At 39.2% G+C, this 24,382-nt stretch overlaps 1 protein-coding gene across 5 annotated transcripts in view; it reads right to left on the reverse strand.

Annotated features, from left to right (window-relative positions):
* The window catches only part of UNC13B (unc-13 homolog B), a 146,550-nt gene that overhangs the window by 74,429 nt on the left and 47,739 nt on the right, over window positions 1-24,382 (reverse strand). For 4 of the 5 annotated variants that reach the window (XM_036330472.1, XM_036330470.1, XM_036330471.1 and 1 more), the window contains exon 8: window positions 14,804-15,044. In XM_036330472.1, the coding sequence (XP_036186365.1) occupies window positions 14,804-15,044 (241 nt within the window). Of the gene's footprint in view, window positions 1-1,862; window positions 9,918-14,803; window positions 15,045-24,382 lie in introns of all 5 variants that reach the window. The other variant, XM_036330468.1, reaches the window with a different exon arrangement.

The raw sequence follows: 24,382 nt of genomic DNA on the forward strand, positions 1-24,382 counted from the left end.
GAAAAAACACATGCTGGGTTCTTAAACAGCACTTAACCTCAACACAGCAATTGACTTTGAAGCATGCCTTGTCTTAATGTGATATTCATAAGTAGATTAAGAATTATTAAAAAGCCTATTGTTAAAAGTCTAAAATTCTTTACTCAGACTTCTAACGAAACTTGTCCAGTGCCTGTGATTAAAGTTTTATAATTTTCACATAATAAAATGGATGAACTCTACTCCCTTTTGCTATTATTTGTTAAATTGAGGTCCCCTTTCCTTCCTGTAGAATTGTTAATGTGGATGCTTGTGCCTTAGAATGAGCAAAGGACAATGGACATATCCCTTCAATTATCTCTCAGACATCTGCACAATAAGGTAATGGAAGCCACTGAGAGATGGAGGTTAGGATCAAGAAATTCCTCATGGAATTTCATTGACCATTCATCTCATGAATGTTACAATGATATTCCTGACAGCATACAGAATGTCCCATAGATAAACTTGCCCATCTGTAACTAAGTTGTTCTCTGGACATAGCTTAATTTTGGATAAAGTGGACAAAGTCCAACTCCAGGATCTAGGTCAGGGCCATATTAATGAATTTCTGTACCTAAAGAGAGGTCAACCCAACCCTCTCTCAAACACCCGAGTTCCCATACCCAGAAAGGAAATTTGTTCCCCTGCTATGAGAGTTAGAAGTTGTAGCAAAGACCTAGGACGTGGTCTTTCTGTAGCACCAGATCTGGGGTAGGATGGGTTGTAGCAGTGACTCATGGCCAAAAAGAAGAGCAGTACCCAGAAGTTACTCCCTTCAGCCATATGTAGAACCTAAGACATTCCGACCTATTCAAGATAGAGAGACTTAGTGACAATCTACAAGACCTATCCCAGTCCATTTGGATAGTTCCATCTAAGTCAGGGGCCCTCATTTTACTTCTGGTAACCTGCTAGAAAGCCAGAGAGTCAAGCCTTCAACTAAAGGGCTTATGTTTACTCTTGGCCAAATGAAGATACATGGTTATTTTCCAGTAATATTTTCCCTATGGTTCCTCCCAATTACCTGATATTTTCACACACACACACCCCCCCCCCCCCGCCCCGCCACACACACACAATCTCTAAAGCCCCTGACCAGCCTCTTTGGACAGTTTTTGGCCAGAGATCAAAGCATCATTCTTAAACTGCACTGCATGGTGCTTCTTCTTAGGAGAAATAATAGTACCCTTTGCAGATAGACCTGACAATGGTCCAGACTGAAGAACTACAGCAAATAATAGCCCTGAGCTCCTGTGAGACTTCATTCAAAGCATTTATCAGACACAAGTCTCATAGATAGAAAAGGCACAGACTGGAAGAAGCTATGCAAATTCATGTGGAATAGGATATAGTATACAGATTATCCCAAGCCATCCTTTGTACTTTGTATAGAAGTCTTGGAAAAGGGAAGTAAAGTAGGTCTCTCCCCAGCCATTACAGATATAAGTGCTGAAGGCCATGGAAGCATCCTAGCCCATCATGTGGTTGTAATTAATATATACTACTCAACTACTTGCTGCCTCTTCCTACCCTCCCTTCTCCATTCCATGTTATATAAGGCAGAGCAAATCAGAGTGAGTAAATGTCAGGGCCTAGCCTTTTCTTTAAGTAGGAAACTTCTTGTTCCAATAAATAAAATTAAATTTGGCACTATAGAGAAGGGAGAGGATGAAAAGACCCATACATTATTTCTTGTTACTTAACCTCTAACACGAAATTCGGGTGCTAGGAAAGACAGAGGAAGGATGAAAAGCAGGCTATATCTAATCTACCTCTAAGTCATTGCATCATAAATGATCAATTCCTTGAAATCATTTATGATGCTTTATTTGAGAACAGGCCTTTCATTGGTCTTTGTTTCCTTGATGCCATGCAGAGTAACTGGCAGCTGTACATTCAAAACAGAGTCAGAGCTGGCAGGCATTGCCTCCCCTCCTTTTGTTTCTGGCTGGTGAAGTAGCCCAGAGACAGTACAGTGCTCTTCCTCATGACTCTCTGAAAGACTGGTGAGGCCTGAGAGGTTGCCTTTGGTATTCCAGTCTTCTCCAGATGCTGGGATTTCCTGCTGGTTTTCCACTTCTCCAAGCCCTGAAAGCCCATGAGCACCCATACTCGGCTTGGGCTCCAGCCGATCAGAGGTCACAGAGAGATGAGCAGAGACCTTAGCTGGGTCAGCACTGGCCCCAGACATTTGAGAAGACTCCAAGGCTTTGTCAGCCTCGCTGGAGTTAAAGTCCTGGTCACTGCTGAAAATCAAAACTGGAGTGGAGGATTCTGTAGGCATTTGTTCAGGGTCCCCTTTGTGCTCTGTTGGCCAGGGGAACAAAAGATCCAGCTTCTTTCCAAACCTTAGTTTAGAATCATTTGCCACTATACTGGCCCTTCCCTCATTACCTCCCTCAAACAGAGCTGATAACTTCTTAAAACCGGACATTAAACCAGTCTCTGCTCCCCTATTGCCAGAGGAGGAAGGTGGGGAAAAGAAAGAGCTCAGTGGTTTCCCATAGTCAGTAGCAGAGGATGGGAAATGGAGCTTTGGCCAATTGGTCATGTTTGGGATCTCAAAACGTGATCTTGGCTGCTCTGTTTCCTGGAAGGCTGTAGGTGGATCTTTCTGGGCATCAAATATCCCATAACTTTCTTTGGCACAAAGCACAGGTTCCTCCCACAGAGGGTGAGAAAGGGATCCTTGGGTTTCCAGTGTGGCTCTCTGACCAACTGAGCTTGCCTCACTGAGCGGTGTTGTGGTACTGGTTTCTAGTGAATTGGTTCCCTGTAGCTCTAAGATGTTTCGTTTTGTGGAGGCAGATTGCATAGCTGGCTTTGGCTCAAGAGGAAGTGGCTGAATTGGAGAAGGAAGCTCTTTGGCAATCCAGGTAGGATCTGGATGGGACTGTGTTGGCAATGAAATATTCTCTGCTTCAAATGATGCCTCTGTGTCTGTGCCCTGCAACACCCCCATGTCTCCTTCATCACTCAGAGATAATACTCCTTGTCCAGTATCATCTCCTGAGACAGAAGATGTAGCCCCAATTGTTTCAGAACCCTGGGATACTGGAATATTGTCAGGAATACTGTTTTCCATTTCAGTCATTAGTTTTAGATCATCTGTCAAGGTATTGTCAGGAATATTACTGTTTTCCACTTCAGTTGTGAGGTTAGGACCATTTGTCAAGGTCTCCGAGTCTGACTTGGCTCTAACCACAGTCATTCTATAGTCATTGACAGCAGATTCTGAATTGAATGACGCAGACACATCCTCTCTCCATAAATTTTCTGGAGGTACTGATCCTACAGCATCTCTGGAACTACCTTTTTGAAGCCATGCAGTAGCTGGGATAGATGATTCTTGTTTGCATGTCTCTGGTTTGGGACTTTTGAAAATTCCAAATAACTCACCTTTGAGTGGCGGAGATGATGCACCAGAAGCAAGAGAGAAAAAAGAGTTTTTCTTTGGAGATTTAGAAGAGGAGAAAAATCCAGAGAGAGTTTTGGGAGGTTCAATTGAGCTCCCAGAGAAAGATTTCACTTTGTTCACAAACCCTGAAAGCATTCCTACTGAAGAGCCCAACAATGACTTGTCTTCCTCTTTATCTGTGTCTCGGCCCTGGAGGTGCCCTGCACACCCCGGCTCTTCAGAGGAAGAGGTTGGCTCCAGGATCTGTGTTAAGATCTCAACAGGGGCCTTTTCTAATGGCAAGTTCAATGGGCCACCAGAAAACCTTTCATTTTGGTGGTGGTTAGTACAAGTGTCTAAATTGTTGAGCTTTTCAATCAAATGACTATCATGTGGAAAAGCTGAGGCCAGTGAGCAGCTGAGGAAGGCTTCCTGTATGAAATCTTCATGAGAAGCTACCTCAAAGGTCTCTGGACCAATAAGCAGTGCTTCAGTCTGTGCCTGATATCCTGGTGAATGAGGAGCAATGTCTGTTTGCAACTGATTCAACTGGAAATCTGCTGAAGATCCATCACTGGACCCTAGCTTTCCCTGATAGTTCTCCCCTACATTGAGCTCATCATCAAGGAAGGTAACCTCAATGGTGTTGTTAATGGAAACACAAGGAGCCGTTTGCTGCTCATGAATTAACTCCTGGACTATGCTACCTCTATTGCCATTGGAACCTTCATTCACTGTGCCACACATGTCTACAAAAACATTTGGCTTCTTACAGGGCTGGGAAGTCACTGGAGCAATAGTTGAGAGGCTATGCTTTTCCCCAGGAGTCTGCTGTTTTTCATCCAAAAAGGACAAGCTGAAGAAACTAAAAGAGCTATTATGAGAGGCATCTTTCTTGATGCTTGAATTAGTGGGGAAAAAGGAAGGGAGTGTGAATAGCCCTTCTGATTGAGATTTGGTTCTTGGTAGAGTAGCAGAGGCTTTGTTCTCAGATTTTTCGGATCCAGTCAGGAAAGAAAATATACTCTTTCTGGTTGGCAACTCCAGTTGGGGTGGAGATGTTGTGACAGTTGAAAAACTTAAGTATTTATCAGAAAAATTATCTTGTTCATTTGAATTTTTTCTGCTCAGAATATCAAAAGATATTTTATTACTTCCTGAAACTTCTGTCACTGTAGACACACCACTAGTTTCTATTGTAGACTCTCTTGAAGACTCGTTGAAACAATTTGTTGAGAAAGATGGATTTGGTGACTGCTGGATTAAGTGGTCTCTGGAGGGTACCTCTTTTTCAGTCAAATTATTGCCCTGGATATCCTTAGTTGATGGTTCCATTAGCCCAGTATCAAGAGTAGTCTGCTTATTTAGACTTCTAACATGAACCTTCCCTTTAGAGGAAACTGGTGCGGCAGGAAAGTTCCCAAAATCCTGGATAGTTGGCTTTGTGGGATTAGGACTTGACTTGACCTCATCCTTATTAGTCATTGAAGAAACAGACATATTTTCAGTTGTCTGTGTAGAAGATACATTGGTTTTAAAGAAATCCCCAAGGGTACCAAAAAAATTTGAAACACCAGAAGATTCATTCATTTCCTGAGATGTTATTTTTCTATTTTTATCACCATTCTTTTCTAAGTCTGGTGATCCTTCTTTATTCATCTGGGTTTTAAAGAGGTTCAAAAACCCAGATGCCTGTTTTTCATTTGCTGTTGCACTTACTGAAGAGTCTTCTCCCCGACCAAAGAGTTTCAATGCACTTTTAAATAATGTTCTCTCAGACTCCTTAGAAGACTGGTCCTGGGAAATCTCACTATTTTTGTGTTCATTCCTACTAAACTGCGATGCAAGAGGAACTGAAACAGAGTCGGTTGTCGTGATTTCATCATCTTCTATACCTAATTTAGCCTGAGGAGTTATTTGGCTTACCTGGAAAACAGATTTCAACAAACTTTGTTTTTTCACATGAATGCTTTTTTTTAAAGGAAATTCTTGCTTCATATTTTCAGTAAATTCTGGTTGCTGAACATCGGATACTATTTGTCTCTCTGAATCCTTAAGAAGACTTTCCTCCTCATTTTGAGATTTACTCTCTGATTGCTTACTCAAGATTAATGACTGAAGCTTGTCATTTGTGAGCTCTGCTAAGTTTGACTGCTGATCCTTCTTTTGTGTGACCAAAGACTCTAAGGATTTGTTCTTTTCAAAATTCAAAGTACTTCCAACTGGAGCACCCGAAGCAGAAAATAATGAAGTCACTTTGTTCAACAATGACATCTCTTCTGTTTGTTGTGGGCTGTTAGTCATATTCTCAAGATGAACCAAAGTAGTACCTTCTTCAGAAGTCTGAAGCCAATGAAAACTGGGAAAGTAAACTAATGAATCCTTAACTACAGACTGGTTCTTGTCTCCCTCTTTAATTTGATTTTTATTTAAGACATGATTATCAATACTTTGGGGCTGATTTCTGAGATCCAATGTATGTTCAAAGTCTTCAGAAACACACAACCTTTCTTCAAAAAATCCAAAATCTCCTTCAAATTTTTCAGAATTACAGACTGAAAAATCTAATGGTCGATCCCTTTGGTTGTACCTTGACTCTTCAAGAACTTGTGAAAATGTTCCTAAATTTAGATACATTGGTCCCTCACTTCTTGGCAAAACTATAGATAAGTCAAGAGGGTCATCAATTGGTTCCTCTTCAACATACCACAATAATTCATCGCCTTTATCTAGTACTCTAAAACTACAGGCAGAAATAATGCTGTCATCCAATATAATACCTGATAAATCATTAGTCTGTGAATCACAATTTAAATACTCTTGATAAGGACAATCGGGTATAAATAAATATGCATACTGCCCAGTAGAATCAGTGAGAAAAGAATATTGACCATCATGGAACATATAATATCCATAGTCTCCATCCTCTGATGGCCACCACACTCCATTTTCAAGACATGACAACCATTCCTGGTATTCATAATCAATATTTGAAAAAACAAAGTTTTCATCCATTCTTAATGATTCTTGATCATCTATGGGGTATGAAGTCTTCTCATAACCTGAAGAACAACTTAAGTCAATAGGTAATTCTTCTAGTGAATTCTCAGTCTCATTAATTGAAAGATGACAAGAATTTCTACATGAGTTAGCTGCCCACATATCACCTCTTACTAAGTAATCTTCATTAAATGCAAACTGATTGAATGATTCATATGGTAAGTCACACCAAATGACACTGTTTGAATTTGTTCTACACTCCAAGATATTTGCATTTTGATCTTTTTGGCAAAAATTTATTGCTGGGTTTTCTGAATCAGGCCACACAAAAACATCAGCTGATGGAAATGTATTTTGATTCAACATATAATAAACTGGCTGAAGTATTCTGGAATCTTTAGATAAATCTTTTATATCAGAGTCCCATTCATAACAGAAATGATTGTTCATCTCTTCAAAAGCTTGACAGTGGTTTGATTTATTAAGAATGTTAGTATTTAGTATAGGTGGATTTAACTTATTTGAATTTTCATATAAGTTTGCCTCAACAATATGGTGTGGTGTTGGCCTCTTAACCAAAGATTTTTCTAAGAGGTCTTGCTGAGCATTTGGCACACTGTTCTCAGAAGAGGGGCAATGCTTTTCACTGTGCTGGTTTTTCCATATATAGGGGCAATGATGATTATCAACCCAAGCATCAACCAACGGTATGTTTTCTTTAGGTGAAGATAAGAAACTTTTTATGAAGCCAGAAGTTTCTTGCTTTTCACCATGATTCCTCTGGTTCTCAGAAGTCACACATGAAGTAACAGGGATCTCATCCAAGAATAAATGCTTATTTCCATTCAAATTCTTTATGTCACCTAAAGACATGGACTTTGCTTCATCTGGTTTATAATCAGTCATACTGCTACTGGTTATCAAGTTAAATATTCCTGAGAGTAAGCTTGGGGTATTATGCCTGTGATGAGAATCATCATTTTTCAAATTTAATTCTTGTGTACTAGACAAGTTTTCAAGAGAAGAGAATCTGTTAAACAAGCCAGAAAGGAGGCCTCCTTGTGTTCTTTTCTTGGAAGCTTTATCTACAAGTCTGTCTTCACTAATTTCATTAATCAAGGTGGGTTGTGAAATAGAAGTCAATGCTAATGAAGGGTCTGATACTAATAAAGATGCCACTTGTGTAAGAGTCTTACTTTCTCCTGAATCAGAAGGCCTATGCTCTTTGGGCACAACTGCAAGGATGGCTAAAGTACCTCTTTCACAGTTCTCTTCTGCTGTGTGGTCACTGGAATTTAATACCTCTACATCCCCAAATTTCTCAAGATCATTATTAGTATTTGGAACTGAATCAGACTTTATTTTATTAAGTGTGGCATCTTCAGGACAATTTTTTTGGTCATTTTTATTAAATTTCTCTGTGTCTCCAAATTTTCCTACATTATTATGAATATTTGTAACTGAACTAGATTTTATTGAACTAAGTTTGGTAATTTCATGGCAGTTTCTTTGCATCTCTTCATCAGTGGCTACTTCTGAGCCATGAAAACTCTGGTCATTGACAGTGATATGGCTGTCAGTGAAAGGAAATTTAAACAAAGGAAAAACGCTTCCTTTCTCTCTTAAATCCTGCTGCTTTTCAGAATGACTAAGAACACTGAGAAATGGAATATGTAATTTTCCACTAAAAGAAAAGGAATGTCCATCTTTCTTAGGGATCTTTTCCCATCCATTGTCCTCCAACTGATGAACTTTCCTAGATTCTGACAAAGTTTCCTTTAAACAGTTTTCAGTGGAAGTGAGTAAAAACTGGCTAAAAGATTTTCTGAGTGGCTCAAGGAAATCATCATCACCAGTAACTCTGTCTCTCTCTAATGCCGTTGAAGAAGCCTCTTTATTTGCAGTTCTACTGCCAGCTACACAAGGCTGTCCTGGAGTATCTTTGGCACATACTAGTATTTTTGGTTCATCTGGTAACAGAGAGCGGTCTATGTGGGGTTTTCTTTCCAACAGATTCTCAATATCATCTTTCTTACTTGCAGAACTAGCTAAGTTTGAAGATTCACTGGCTGCTTGCGAAGACAACAAATCCTCACTTATGGTCATTTGGGACAAGCCTGTATTGTCTCCATTACTCTTATCTAAAGCAATGATGCTACTGTCATTGCCAAGTGTATCTTCCCTTTGACTTGATTCTGAACCACACCCAACGAAGCTTTTCTTTCTTGTTGGCTTGTTCTTACCTTTTGTGGTTTCATCCTTTTCTGGAAAGATCTTTAATGGCATTAGCATGCTGAAAACAGACTTTATAACTGAACTCTGACTCTGTGGAGCAGAGTCCCTTCCAAGAGTTTCTGCTGCATCCTGAAAGCTTAAACTTCCAGTTTTAATGCCTATGTGCTCATTTCCAGAGGTTTTGTCATGTCTGCCAAAATCCTTATTATCAATTGTTTGAGAAGGTAATGGAGATTGCATGGAAAGATCCTTCTCTGATACTGACTTGGCTCTGGGTCTAGATCCCGAATTAATTGTCTCTATTTTAATAAGAGTTTCTGTTCTCTCTGGAGCTGAAGAACCCAGCTTTTCCATAGAGAATGTTAGATGCTTTGTGCCCGAGCCCACCTTTTCTGTGAGTGAACTGAACAAAGAACCAACAGCACATTTCACTCCACTCAACTCAGGAAAATAGATGGCTTTGTCCTTGTCATTCTTGACAATGTTTATAGGTGGTATTTGATCCCCAGGGTTTTTTTGTTCTGCATTATCAACAGTACTATTAATTTTATATGTTTTTTTAGTTTTTGAAAGGGAACCATATTTATCAATCTCCTCTTCCTTCTCTGCTAAATATTCTGAGACTGTTTCTACAAAACACTGAAGCTCATCTATTGTAACAATATAGTTCTCCTTAGGTTCAGTAGAAGAAAGGGTTCTCTCTTCCATGGGACACCCAGACAGATCTCCAAGTGCGTTTGCATTGCAATTCATCCTTTGTAATGGGAATGCTGGATTTGCTACATAATATTCTTTGGGAAAGCCTCTAATATGATGGACATTGGATGGATGGCATGTTGGTGACAGTAAACCTTCCTGCTTATCAGAAGAAATGGGCGAATCCAGAAGTTCATCAGAAGTACTGCTAGTAGAATCTTCAAGAATATCCAATGGAATGAAGTCAGTGACATGCTGGGTTAAGCCAGATGACTCTTCGCAGTTCTTAAAACAACCTGGAAGATCATAATCATGACTTTCCAACTTAGCGGCCCACATGCCACACTTAACCACAAATCCATTTTTGTAGGGGTGCAAAACTGGGTAATTATTTTTCTTCTTTTCAATGTCGCAAAGGTTACAATTTTCACTATTAGGATACATACTTTTGAAGTTAGTCTTCGTTCCTAATCTATCATTATACTGTCTTCTTTCATTGTCTTCCAAATGACGGTACAAGGGTTTCTTTTTCCTTCTTCTATCAATTGTATCATATTTCTGAGGATATCTGGAGGAAACAGATGCTTCAAACTTAAGGTCAAAGTTAGAGGCAGTAGAGAATTCTGTTTCTTGGCTCTGAAAGGGTATCTTTTTCCAATTCTTGTAATTTGGTTGTACTTGTTGGCTGTAACATTGATCAGTTTTTGAAAGAGTTTTAATTTCCTTTATCTGTGCTTCTTTTATGTTTATGTTACTGTTTTCTAGCAACTCTTGTGATGTTCTCCCCTCTATCTGCTCAGATATACCTTTTTGCTCTTTATAGTCAGTATCAGAGAAAGCTGAAATAATCCTAATTCTGTCAGTTTTAGTCTGTAAGCTTTGTCTAGTGTAAAGAGATAAGTTTGAAGAAATATGAAGGAAAGAAAAAAGGAAAAACAGGGAAAAGAAACAAATAAGATTTAGTGCACATCCAATAAGAAAACCAGAATTAGTAAAATTATCAATTTAATAAAAACCATTCAGACTGAAAAATATAAGGAAACCCACATGATCTTAACTTAATATTATAGCAATGTAGTAAAAGAGTATTTTCCACATCAAAAAAGAACAGCTATAATAGTAACTTTTAAATACTTCACTAGCTATCATAAGCTTTTTAAAATCCTTTATTTTCTAAGAAAGAAACTAAATGGCCCTAACCGGTTTGGCTCAGTGGATAGAGCATCGGCCTGTGGACTGAAAGGTCCCAGGTTCGATTCCGGTCAAGGGCATATACCTTGGTTGCGGGCACATCCCTTGTAGAAGGTGTGCAGGAGGCAGCTGATCGATGTTTCTTTCTCATCGATGTTTCTAACTCTCTATCTCTCTCCCTTCCTCTCTGTAAAAATTCAATAAAACGTATTTAAAAAAAAAAAAAAAAAAAAAAAAAAAAAAAAACCTAAATGAACATGTCTCAGCAATATACTAGTATAGCAGCGATTCTCAATCTTTTTCATCTCATGGCACATATAAACTAATTACTAAAATTCTGCAACACGCCCTGACTGGTTTGGCTCAGTGGATAGAGCGTCGGCCTGCAGACTGAAGGGTCCCAGGTTCGATTCCGGTCAAGGGCATGTACGTTGGTTGCGGGCACATCCCCAGTAGGGAGTGTGCAGAAGGCAGCTGATCGATGCTTCTCTCTCATCGATGTTTCTAACTTTATATCCCTCTCCCTTCCTCTCTGTAAAAAATCAATAAAATATATATATATTTTTAAAATATATTTTATTGATTTTTTGCAGAGAGGAAGGGAGAGAGATAGTTAGAAACATCGATGAGAGAGAAACATCGATCAGCTGCCTCCTGCACATCTCCCACTGGGGATGTGCCCGCAACCAAGGTACATGCCCTTGACCGGAATCGAACCTGGGACCTCTCAGTCCGCAGGCCGACGCTCTATCCACTGGGCCAAACCGGTTTCGGCAAAATATATTTTTTAAAAAATTCTGCAGCACACCAAAAAAATACATTATATTTTTGCCGATCTGTCAAAAAAATAGGTATGATTTTGATTCATTCACACCGGATAGCTGTTGTTGTTGGCTGTTGTCATTTTTTACTTGACAATCTAAGGAAAAAGAGGTCAGTGCCCCTGACTAAATAGTCAGGCATTGCATGTTTTCAAAATTCTTGCAGCACACCAGTTGAAAATCGCTGATATATAGAATGTATCTACAATGCCAACTTTAAAACTGTTAAGTATTCCATGAAAATATATCAAGGGATTTCAAGAAACCTAAATTTGTTGATGAATTTGGGTCTGAAGAGAAGCCAAGCTGTTAACCTGCTGAAAGTTATATTTGAGGCAGTATAGCCAACAATATGGTCAAACACATTTCTTTTAGAAAGAAAAAATATATGCATAATAAAAATAGTCTTTGACTATCAAAAGTCAAACCTTGTTACAGTGCCAAAAAAAGCAAATTATTTAAAGCATTATAATTGTTATTTGTGAAATCTAAGACTATATGCATTGAGGATTACAGTGAAATGAAAATCTTTCTCTATATTGAGTACAACAGCAGAAGCCACATGTTCAACTTAAGTCAATGAATACAGAAGAGAGCTGACCTTTCTTTCAGTTAGGTTAGAGACTGCCTACTTCCCATGTAGTGAGGTAGGGGTGTAGAGAGAGCCTGCAGACTAGGAGCTTGTCAGCTCAGTGTGTTCTTTTATAGATCTAGCATCAAATAGCATTTATTTAGGAAACAGAAAAAAAGATCAAAGTTGTAACTTAGTGGCTAAAAATCTTTAAGATTTTTAGTCTTTGAGACTGATAGTCTTTTGAAACCCCTTAACACTAGAGATACTTTGGCGATATAACAAAGTCCAATTCTACTATCAAACCTCAAATTAGGTATTTTTACATAATTTACATACATTGCCTGTTATTCTGGACTCATTAGACAGAAGACCATTTGATAGAGTGAGGAAATCAACTTTACATATTTTTTTACATGCAGTTTCATTACTCTCCATTATTCTCAAAAACTCAAACTAAACTAAGTCCAGTCTGAAAAAAGTCTTTATAGTTACAACTTAAAATCAATAGATAGCCAGGGATAGAGTGAATGAAGCTATTTATTCTTATACTTCTGATTTATTGGAAGATACTGCAAACATGTTTATTCCCTCAAGATTTTTAAATGTTCTTCTTATAAAACTGTACAACTTAAGAACTTAGACTATTTCCAAGAATTTAGTATTTATAGTAATAGAGAAGTTTAAAAAAATCAATGCTAGTAAGATAATTTCTTCAAAAAGTTTTAAAAAAGAAATCACTTCAAACCTTTAAGTTAAAAATGTCTATAATAAAAGTTTACTTACAGGAGTAGACTGGAGGGGGTTGGTGGGGGAAAAAGGGGGACACATGTAATACTTTCAACAATAAAGATTAAACAAAAAATCATGTTGCCCAGCTGGCATGGCTCAGTGGTTGAGTATTGACCTATGAACCAGGAGGTCATGGTTCGATTTCCAGTCAGGGCACATGCCCAGGTTGCTGGCTCAAATCCCCAGTGTGGGGCACACAGGAGGCAGCCAAGCAATGATTCTCTCTCATCACTGATGTTTCTCTCTCACTCTCCCTCTCCCTTCCTCTCTGAAATTAATAAAAATATATTTTTTAAAACTCATGTTAATTTTTTCCTCTGCTGAAATTGATAAAGTATTTACTTTTAACCTCATTTCATATAATACAATAAAATCAGGTTTATATGGGATCAATTAAAGAAAAATTTTAGGGGAAAAATTTGCAACTTAAAGTATATCACTAATGCTCCTCTAAGTGTTACTTATTATAGCAGTATCCCAGGAAGTAAATAAAATTATAGTAGGGTATTAGGCAACTGCAGTTGTCCAGCAGAGTATATAGTCATTTAGGTTGATGTGCCATTATTACTACTGGCCTGTACATCTAATGCTTGCAAATACAGAGGGGAAAGAGGGCCAAAATGTGGGTTTTATTTTGTTGTTGTTGTTGTGTGTGTGTGTGTGTGTGTGTGTTTTTCTTAAAGTTGGGACAATATAAACAACTAAAATCAAATGAATACAATATCCAAATATTTAAATACTAAACCAGCAAGGAGTAGGGACCAACTATAGTAGGATTCCTGGCATGTTTCTTTTTAGAATCAGATTATAAAGAGTAAGAATTCTATTTGATGGTTGATAAATAAAAAAATTTTCATTGAAAATATACTCAATAATGATAGTAAATTGAGACAGGATGATGTCTAGCAGGTGGACCATCATCTGAGGCTCAAGATATAAATAGTATTCACCAGTTTGGTAAGGTGGGGCAGAAAATGAGATCATCACCCGGCCGGTATAGCTCAGTGGACGAGCGTCGATCCAGGAACCAGGAGGTCACGGTTTGATTCAGAGTCAAGCAAATGCCGGGGTTTCAGGCTCAATCCCCAGTAGGGGATGTGCATGAAGCAGCCAAAAAATGATTCTCTCTCATTGTTTCTGTCTCTCGCTCCCTCTCCCTTCCTCTCTCTGAAAACAATAAAAATATTTTTTTAAAGGGATCATCCTAAGGTAGGTGAATTTCAGCAACCAAAATATGTGATAAATTGGAATGGTTTTTAAAAAACTAACCTCCAGCCAATGAAACAATTGATTCAAGTAAGGATCATCAATGGATGCTGAAGTCAATGGGTTAAAGGTTGTTGGGGAAACAGAATATTGACACAACCTCAGATATAACCCAGAAATCCCTAATTACAAAGGGGAAAGATAACTTTACATTGGAAAAATATGGTATATACAGATTTATTAACCAAGAGATAAAACTAAACACCAATAATGAGACAAAGTAACCTTATGTGAAGGAAACATCATCTGTACTATTTTTGCCAAAAAGTGTGAGTGGGATTCTTTGCTGTATGCTGTATTGCACCTTAACATTTTTTTTAACCACGCAAATGTTTTATATATTTAAGAAATTAATAAAGTAAAAAATGTAAAGGTCCAGCAAAAGCACTGAATCTGCTACAGAGAGATCCATAGTAGTTTTCTTCTGAAATTCCCAGGGAAATATTTAGGTAGGAAGGTTATCCAAACCTTTAACATATGTGATTTTCTGTTTTTAATTTTGGTAAAGGGTGAATCAAAATCTCCGGGCTGGGCAGAAAAGTGAGCAGGCTTTTTCCAGACATCCACCCCCAGTGGGTGTTCTCTCACCATCTGAGAATCGCTAATCATAAAGGGAAATATTTCTGATGGAAACGTATAAATGTGAATGTGTGGAAGAGAAAAAATAACTGTACACAAAATAACTGTATCTGGGCCCATCTTACTGCTATACTTCCATTACCACCTCAGGTTAAAATGCCCAAATCCTTGATGTCAGTTGTACCCTGAGCTCAGCATACTAGGAAAAGGAAGTGCTTTGTTTCCAACACCCACCTGAGAGCCCGCCGCTCTGGGTAATCGAGGTCATAATCATAACTTTGCATAGAATCGTTGCAAGAGTCGCGGGAACTGCCCTGAAGTAGCAGCTGCTGTGGCAATCGCACAGGCACAGGGAACTGGTGCACAGAAGCGTTGGGCTGGGAAGTCGAATGGTAAGGAGGTGGGATGCTGTTGCTGGTCTCACTGCGATAGTCACTATCTCGGTCATCGACAGCACTATCGGGATCTTCAAAAGCTGTGGAACAAGCACAGTGAAAGCACCCAGGCTTTACCTAATTCTTCAGAATTCTTTCTGCTTCTAACTTCGGTAACCTCCAGCTGTGAGAACAAGAGCAAGCTGAGTTGCACCAAGTCTAGTGACCTCAGAGTCATGTGCAGAACTGTCTCAATAGCCACTAGTTTCTCCCCTTATCAAATGAGATAGAATACTTGGTTTAATTTTAGTGTTGATTCTTAGAGGAGTTGCATTTTTCCAATGCAGAATTCTTTGAGATTCTACTTCTCTAGCTATCATAACCCTAAGGAAAACCTGCTTTTAAATGTCATAAACAGATTCTGGTCCTCTACTATTATCAAAAGGAGGAAAAAGAAAAAAAATAGTTTTCCCATATCTTACTTAATAAAGAGATTTTTCTTATTTAAAATTGTCTTGATAATTCAGACTTTAAAAGACATGGCTGAACCAAACAAACAGGTCCAACATCAGAAACTGGCCAAGGAAATTGGGAAGGTCAAGCCAAGGCTTAAGAGTCACCCTAAAGGTCCAGATGCACTGAGAAAAGCAGCAGTTTTACTATCTTGCTGAAACATTGGGTTTGAAGGGACAGAACGGAACTTGAAAGAACTAAGCAGAACTAAGCAGAAATGCACCCTCCTCCCTCTTCAAGGACGAAGCAGGGACATACTCTTCTCCCTCTCCTCTACCTTGTCTTGCAAGGCTGGGACCACAAGAATGCTGGTATTGTCCTAACTCTCCCAACCACCCACCTGAGTGGACCAATGAAGCTCCAGAAATGTAGCTAAGGTCCTAATAAGGCTATAGTGGAGGACGGCTCCAATCTTCAGAATGTGATGGTCACTTCCTGACCCTTATGCTGTAAAACCCTGACCAATCTCTGTAACTCACGCCACCCCTAAAGCCCACCCCAAATAGCTAGCCCTATATAACCTTTGTTCTCCTGGGACACGCTCTCTCGCCTCACCGCTGTGCTGGATAGAGGCTGGGAGCCAATTCTAGAATTGATCAATAAAGACTCGTTGCTTTTGCATCGGAGGAGGCTCCCTGGTGGTGGATTATTGGGGACCCCGAGCTCTGGGCATAACAGGTTTTTGTAATAATTCCTGTCAAGCACCAACACCCTAGGTTCAGAATTCCTCTCCAAAGCATGGGCTGAAGAAGAAAGCACATGCACTGCCAATGGGATCTTGCTGATAATGCAGCCAAGTTTATCTAACAGTGACTATAATTTCATAGAATTATTTGTTTTTCCGGCCAGTCCTAAATGATGAGCACAGTACAAATCCTGCTCCAAGCAAAAATAAAAATGTGCAACACTGTGCTTGGAAAGGGAGCTCAACCTAACTGTGCTTTATAGGTTACTATACAGGGAAGCCATTTCTGACACCATCCTCTATGTACCTAACTAATAAATTCCCATATTTCCTTTCTTGCCAAGTTCCCACTTGGCTCGAAATGAGGAAAACCAATATTCACCATCCCAAAAAGGAGATACTTTTAGCAAATGATGGATTCCTCATATTAGTAATTAAAAAAAACAACAACACCTTAGTAGTAGTATGGGAAACAGAAGCCTCTTAAAGACCATAAGGTTAGGCTTTTCCACTTTCTCATCAAGGAGATAAGGACCTGCATCCATATAGTGGAAATTAAAAAGAGTTAATGAACTAGGGTGGGGAGGAAATCCAGGCAGAAATGATAAAACTTGGAAACAAGCCCTGGTTGGTGTAGCTCAGTTGGTTGGGCATCATCCTCTATGCACTGAAAGGTTGTCGATTCAATTCCCAGCTGGATCCCAGGTAGGAGGCATGCAGGAGGCAGCCAATCAGTGTTTTGCTCTCACTTAAATGTTTCTCTCTCTCTTTCTGTCCCTTCCTCTCTCTCTCTCTCTAAAAATAAAAAATAAAAATAAAAACTTGGAGACAAATGGAAGGTAACAGGAAAATGACCCTTGGGCTTCTTCATTTTACAGCCAAGTAGGCAATTCCACTAAAAGAGACAGGGAGCAGCACAAATGTGGGCTTTACACGCAAGGAAGAAAACTTGAACATTGGATTCCAGACAACACTTGTGGGTACAGCAGGATGTAGGGGTAAGCTTTTCCCATTTGAGTTTAATGCAACATGTGAGCATAAGAAGAAAAAAAAAAGAGGTTAGTGATTAGAACCCCAAGGGGAAAAAATCAGTACGAGAAAAAGGCTAACCTTCAAAATGGGCAGGAACAAGATCAGTCAAAAAAAATACAAAGCATTCTGATCACATATTAGGAAAAAGATTTTGGAGGCACTGGTTTTAATCCTTGATGTATTTGTTGTTCTGAAGACTAAAAGGATCAAGGGATGAAAACCAGAATGCCTTTCAGGTATAATTCTCCCTGAACCAACAGAACGAGTTAAGTGTGGGAAAAGTCAGTGCTGAATTATTCATGCATACAGGGGGAGGGGGCAGATACAAAAAAGAAGACAGAGCAAAGAGTCTACTGAAATTCTGGCAGGAGAAGAATTAGCACATAATCCAGAAAACCAAAACTGAGTCTCCAAAAAGGAAGCCCTGATAGACAATCCTACTGATTGTGAGGCAAGAGAGAGCAGCTCAGCCAGAAGTAGGAGCCCATGATCCAGAGCTAGAACTTAGGATAGGGACCCTTAGTTTCTCACTGCATCTGACCTATTACTTCTAAATAATGCTTTGTGTGTGTGTGTGTGTGTGTGTGTGTGTGTGTGTGTGTGTGTGAGATGTTCTTTTTTATTTTAATATCTTTTTATTGATTTCAGAGAGGAAGGGAGAGGGAAAGAGAGAAACATCAATGATGAGAGAGAATCATTGATTGGCTGCCTCCTACACTCCCCCTACTGGAGCTCAAGCTCACAACCCTGGCATGTGCCCTTGACCAGAATTGAACCCGGACCCTTCAGTCCACAGGCTGATGCTCTATCCACTAAGCCAACCCGGCTAGGGCATGCTTTGCTTTTTTATTTTTCTAGGCTAAGGGGAGGAATATTCCAAAACTTTCCTAAAGGCTGACAGCATTTCTATACTAAAGAAATAAAGTACAAATATTAAGAAAAAATACCTATGGAAAGAAAAGATTGGGAATAGAATATGAAAAGTAGGAGGGAATGGGAGAAAGGAAATATAGGGAAGTGAAATGAGATAAAAGAGAGGAACAGAAGAAGAGAATATGGAAGGGAATGACAGAAAATAAACCTGTAAAAGTAAACTGGAGAAGAAATCTAATCTGGGACAAATCTGGGCCACAGGCATAGAGTAGGCACCCAAACAAAATTGAATGAGATACTGAACAGTGAGGCTCTCCGGTGTGTGGTGCTCCTGGATTAAGTCCCTGTCTTTAAATCCAAAATTCAGACAGAAATTTACCAGCTAGAGAAGAAAGGAAAAAGAATTCAAACCTTTTTATTTTTCATTAGTTACTTATTTTCTATTTAAGTTAAAACCTTAACTTATCCAAGCTCTCTTAGGCTGCCTTTGAGCAGTTCCCTAGTGAAAATACTCAGGATTCAAATCACAGAAAATACATACTCTATGAGAAATTCCAGTAACAGGACAAAATTTAGTGCCTCTTAGCACCTATTGGACACCTAATTACTGGGACTCAGCCAAAACCCCTTGCCAGATGGGTAACAACCAGTAACGTTAGCCTAGGGCTGTGTATCTTGCTAGAAAGGACTGACTACCCACTCTCCAAGCTCGAGAAGAAAGTTAGCCTACCTGGGCTGCTTCAAGCAAAGTGAAACCATGTCATCGGCCTCTTGCGCACTTCACCAAACCAATGACCTCCCCCAGAATAATCCTTCTCCTTCTAGTCACTGCACTCCTTAGTCAAGAAAACAAAGGAGAGGGCTTCCTACATTGGCGGCTGATGGTACTACTCGTCTTTGGCAAAGAAAACTCAGGAGATCCTGTCAGAATTGTAACTGGAACTTTGGTTTGAAATTTATCATATACACACAGTCTCCAAGAAACCAGCCTGAAAGGACATAACATTTCACTAAAGATAACTATCTCCTGAGATTTAAGGAGGGGAGAGGAAGGGGGGGGAGGGCGCGCATGAAGTTATATATGCTGTATGCATGAATATCCAGCTTTATAGTTCAGAGAGAGTATGTTAAAGGATAAGATCAAGAAAATTATAAGGAATTCAAATTCTTACGTACTCTGCTGCTCTCCCCAGCCCAGATAGGTCCAGTGACCTAACAACACCGCAAGTGGTAGCAAGAAAAGAGTGACAGAGACAATTTTAGGAAGAATTCAAAGATCATTTCCCCAGCCCGCCAATTATTATATACCTTACCTTATTTGAGCCTTCCCTACTTGTATTTCATTAATTTTACATAACATGTAAAGAGCATCTGCCTTCTACCAAACATAAGACAAATCTACACACAAAGTACTCTTGCTCTCTACTAGTCACTATATAGGGAATAACAAAAAACTACTGCTTCCACCCTAACCGGTTTGGCTCAGTGGATGGAGCGCCGGCCTGCAGACTGAAGGGTCCCAGGTTCGATCCCAGTCAAGGGCATGTACCTTGGTTGTGGGCACATCCCCAGTAGGGGGTGTACAGGAGGCAGCTGATCGATGTTTCTAACTCTCTATCCCTCTCCCTTCCTCTCTGTAGAAAATCAATAAAATATATTAAAAAAAAAAAAAAGAAAGAAAACTGCTTCCATACTCTTTTTAAACCTCCTCTGGCCTACAACGTCATTTAGAAGCTGATATACCCTTCCTTACTCCAAATGAGAAAAACTCAACCTGCCTCTACGAAACCCTTCTTTGTCTCTGTGTTCATTAAACCTGAGCCTACCACAGTATACCCAGGAGAGGCTCAGTCCTGATACAGTGGGGGAGTGATTCCCTTTTCTGGAAGCGATGGTGTCCAATTTTGCTTCTCTCTATTGAAAGTTAAAAGGCCAAAGAACAATCGTACTCTCTCATTTTTCAATATGTAATAAAACACTGTAGCCTGTTGGGTCCTCAGAGATAGCATTTTTTTCTCAATTACCTACAAATTTTAAATAATATCTATTAAAACACAGAAGCTTTGAATGACAGGAGAAATTACATTTTCTATTCATTTTTCAAAATAAAAAATTCAATATTAATTAAATTTAACTCCTATTCCACACTCAAACTAAATTTGAGGCAACAAATGTGACAAAGAAATCACTAAATATAGGCCTTTATCCTAAGAAACAATGAATAATTTGGCTTCATATTGGTCTTGAAGTCAAAGCTAAGTTATTCTGGCCCTGCCACATACTAGCTATATAATCTTGAAAAAGTTATAAGGATTACAAGAGAAAATTAGTTTTGTCATATTGCCAGATTTTTGCTTGCCTTATAGGTTCCCGATAAATAGGCAGTGGGAGGGTCGGCACACTCTGACAGCCCTAATGTTTGCTGAGAGATCGCCAATGTCAGAGTTCTGAGGATGCAGTTCCCTTGAAAGCTTGCTGTAAGAATCAAAATTCTAGAAGCATTGAATGATGCCAACACAGGCTGGCTTCATTACCTGAGCTAACTTCCAATCCTGGGATATGGGACTACTAGTCACAGACTGTTTAACTTAACTGTACACTGAGTGTCAGTTTTCTTCCTATGTACTTAACTTCTTCCTACCACCTATGTCTTCTTCTCTGAAAGGATACTGTGCAATTTTTAAATTTTAATAATTTATTAAACTTTTTAACCTTGGGGAGAGAGGGACTTCAGCTGAAAATTCTCCCAGGCCATAGCACAGTTGTCATAGCAACTGCTATGGGGTAATTATCTTGTTTCTTTTAAAAAGAAAACTGAAAAATAATCATGTAGAACTTCAGATTAGCTTGCAGCCTAGATTGCTCCAGGCAAGTAACAATACTGTTTCTCAGTGAAACTCTGGGACCAAAGAAGCCTCTACTTACAAGACATTGCCTCTTTCCTCAATGTTCCACAGCACTGCATAGCAGTGTCTTATACATAGTAAGTGGTCAATAAATGCTTATAGCATGAGTAAACCAAACAAATGATCCAATCCCATCTACAAATTTCATTACTAACCCATGGGAATAACAGTAGTTACGCTGTCTGGACAACCAGTTCCCTATTCTCACTTAAGCCCATTACCATTATTATAAGAGAAATAACACCAAGTTAATTAAGCCAGTTACCCTCTCCACTCCCAAAATGCACTAAAACATTTCACTAGCCAGCAGAACAATTAATGAGGACAGTTAGATTTTACTAGGGACAAATACCAAGAAAGGGAGGGGGAAATGTTTCAGGTAAATGAAATTATACATACAAAAGCACATTTAGTGAACTGATAATAATGCTAGCATATTTGAAAAAGAGGCTTCAGGGTAGGGGCATGCAGGAGGCAGCCGATCAATGTATTGCTCTCAGATGGCTGTTTCTTTTTCTCCCGCTCCCTTCCCCTCTCTCCAAAAATAAATTTAAAAAGCTTTTTAAAAAAAAGAATTCATGAGTTCATAGTGACAGTCATAAAAAAAGTAGGATAGGAGAAGAGAAAAAGACAGCTACTCAATGTAAAAGTAATGAGAGAATTGGAAAATCATCATTTTGCAACCATCATAACAGATTCTAATATTAATGAATGAAAAGTTATGAGAAAATAGGATATGTACACACAGTCTCAAAGTATTATGCCCCCCCCTCCAGATTACTTATTAATTACAAAGGGGGGGGGGGCGGAATACCCTAACAGTGGAAAGATCCAGAAAACACCATCTGAACTAATAATTAACATCAGCATCACAAATAATCACAAATAATTTTAAAAAATTAGTATCAGCTAGGTAGTAACCAGAATCTAATTATGAAGAAACAATAGGACAAATCCAGATTTTAGGAAATTTTATAAGACAATTAACTGAATCCTTGCCAGTTGTCTTGTAGAATGTGGGTGGAACTCTTTAATCTTTTGCAAGAGCAGCTATTGGTGTAGAGAGGTTAGCCCGTCCATTCCCTAACTCCTGGGGGGGCGGGGGGGGGGGGAATGAATAAAGTTTGGGGATGCTGGCAAAAAATGGGAGCCAGACAGGTTAGATGTTTACCTAAGCAGGAGAATTGCTAATCTGAACTCAATATCTATCTGTGGGTACAATCTAGAGCTCATTTAGACCAATTCTTTTTTATACATCAAGAAACTTAAGTAGACAAGTGGAAAGACTTCCAAAGACATTCAGAGAGACGACAGCAAACATAGATCTAGAACAAGGACTCAATGACTCCATTACTCCTCTTAATAACTTTTAACTAGTAAAAGTAGTGCTTAGTTAATTATTTAGAAAATGTAAGAACTGGAAGAGTTCACTGGACAACACTCAACCAACTAAGCCACAATGGCCAGGCCCCTTCCTCTTAAATTGTGACTGGTAGCCCTAGCCAGTTTTCTTCAATGGATAGAGCATCGGCCTGGGGACTGAAGGGTCCCAGGTTCGATTCCAGCCAAGGGCACATGCCTACATTGTGTGTTCGATCCCCAGTAGGGGGTGTGCAGGAGGCAGCTGATCAATGATTCTCTCTTATTATTGATGTTTCTATCTCTCTCTCCCTCTCCCTTCCTCTCTGAAATCAATAAAAATATGTTTTAAAAAAGTTATAATCCCACTATCAGAGACAAATTTGGTTAATATTTTGGTGCCTCTTTTTCCAGATATTTTCCCTCCAATTATATAGATTTGTTTCCCTAAGTGTATTAGTCTGCTCCAGGCTGCCATAACAAAATGCCATAGACTGGGTGGCTTAAACAACAGAAATCTATTTTCTCAGTTTCTAGAGGCTGAAAAATCAAAGATCAAAGTTCTGGCAGGTTGAGTTTCTGGTGAGAGCCCTCTTCCTCGCTTGCAAATGGCCATCTCCTTGCTGTGTCCTCACATGGCAGAGAGAGCTCTGGTGTCTCTTTGTATTTTATTTTATTTTTTTGTTAATCCTCACCCGAGGGTATTTTTTTCCATTGATTTTTTAGAGAAAATGAGAGGGAGGGAGGGAGGGAGGAGGGAGGAGGAAGAGCAGAGAGGGAGAGAGAGAAAACATGCGAGAGATACATCAATTGGTTGCCTCCCACACGCACCCCAACTGGGGCCAGGGATCGAACCTGCAACCCAGCTATGTGTCCTTGACCCGGAGAACCTGAGACCCTTTGGTTGACAGGCTGACACTCTAGCCACACTAGCCAGGGCTTTTCCTCTTTTTAAAGGGGCACCAGCTCTATCAGATTAGAGCTCCACCCTATGACATCATTTAAGCTTTAACACTTACTTCCTCACAAGCTCTATCTCTAAATACAGTCACATTGAGGGGTTAGGCCTTCAACATGAGTTTTAGAGGACACAATTCAGCCCAAAAGCATTCTGCCTCTGTCCCAAAGTCACAAATGCATATCCTAATCACCTTCAAAATATATTCATTCCATCCCATCAGCCCCAAAAGTCTTACCTCATTCCAGCATCAACTCAAGTCTAAAAGTCTCATTTAAATATCAATTAAATCAGCCCAGCTGGCGTGGCTCAGCGGTTGAGCACTGACCTATGAACCAGGAGGTCACGGTTCGATATCCAGTCAGGGCATATACCCAGGTTGCAGGCTTAATCCCCAGTGTGGGGCGTGCAGGAGGCAGCTGGTCAATGATTCTCTCTCATCATTGATGTTTCTATCTTTCTCTCCCTCTCCTTTCCTCTCTGAAATCAATAAAAACATATTTTTAAAAGAGCCACACACACAGAGAAACTTTCATCAGGTTAGTGACAGAAAAGAGAAAAATAAAGATAAAAATTCGTTCATTACAATAACTTTGGAAAGGACCTATAGACTTTGAATTCACAACCTGGTTATCAATTTAGATTCTTCTGGCCTCTATAACCCTAAATGTTTGATAAATTCTATGTCCTAAATAACCAAAAAGGGGGAGGAGTAATAAATCATAAAAAAAAAAATAGGTTTTCTTAAATAAAGAAAAAATGTTGACCTCTGCTATTGGTCTTACTTTTATCAGGAAAGTAGCCTATAGGATGGAAGGCAACCAATGAATTTATAAACCATAAATAGAGGTTTTCATTCTCAAAAACAATATGATGGAGGTAATATAACAAAGCGGTTCAAGGCATGGACTATCAAGTCAGGTTGTCTGTGTTTGAATATTTACTTCACCACTTACAACTTATGTAATTTGTGGCAAATTACTCAATCGCTATATGCCTCAGTTTCCTCATCTGAAAAATGGAGAGATAACAGTAAAATCTATGTCTTAGGGTTGTTGTGAAGATCAAATAAGTTAGTACTTTTTAGTTCTTAGACCAGCATCTGGCATACTG

The sequence above is a fragment of the Myotis myotis genome, unplaced genomic scaffold, assembly GCF_014108235.1.
Source record: "Myotis myotis isolate mMyoMyo1 unplaced genomic scaffold, mMyoMyo1.p scaffold_m19_p_12, whole genome shotgun sequence".
In the NCBI taxonomy this organism is placed as follows: Eukaryota; Metazoa; Chordata; class Mammalia; order Chiroptera; family Vespertilionidae; genus Myotis; species Myotis myotis.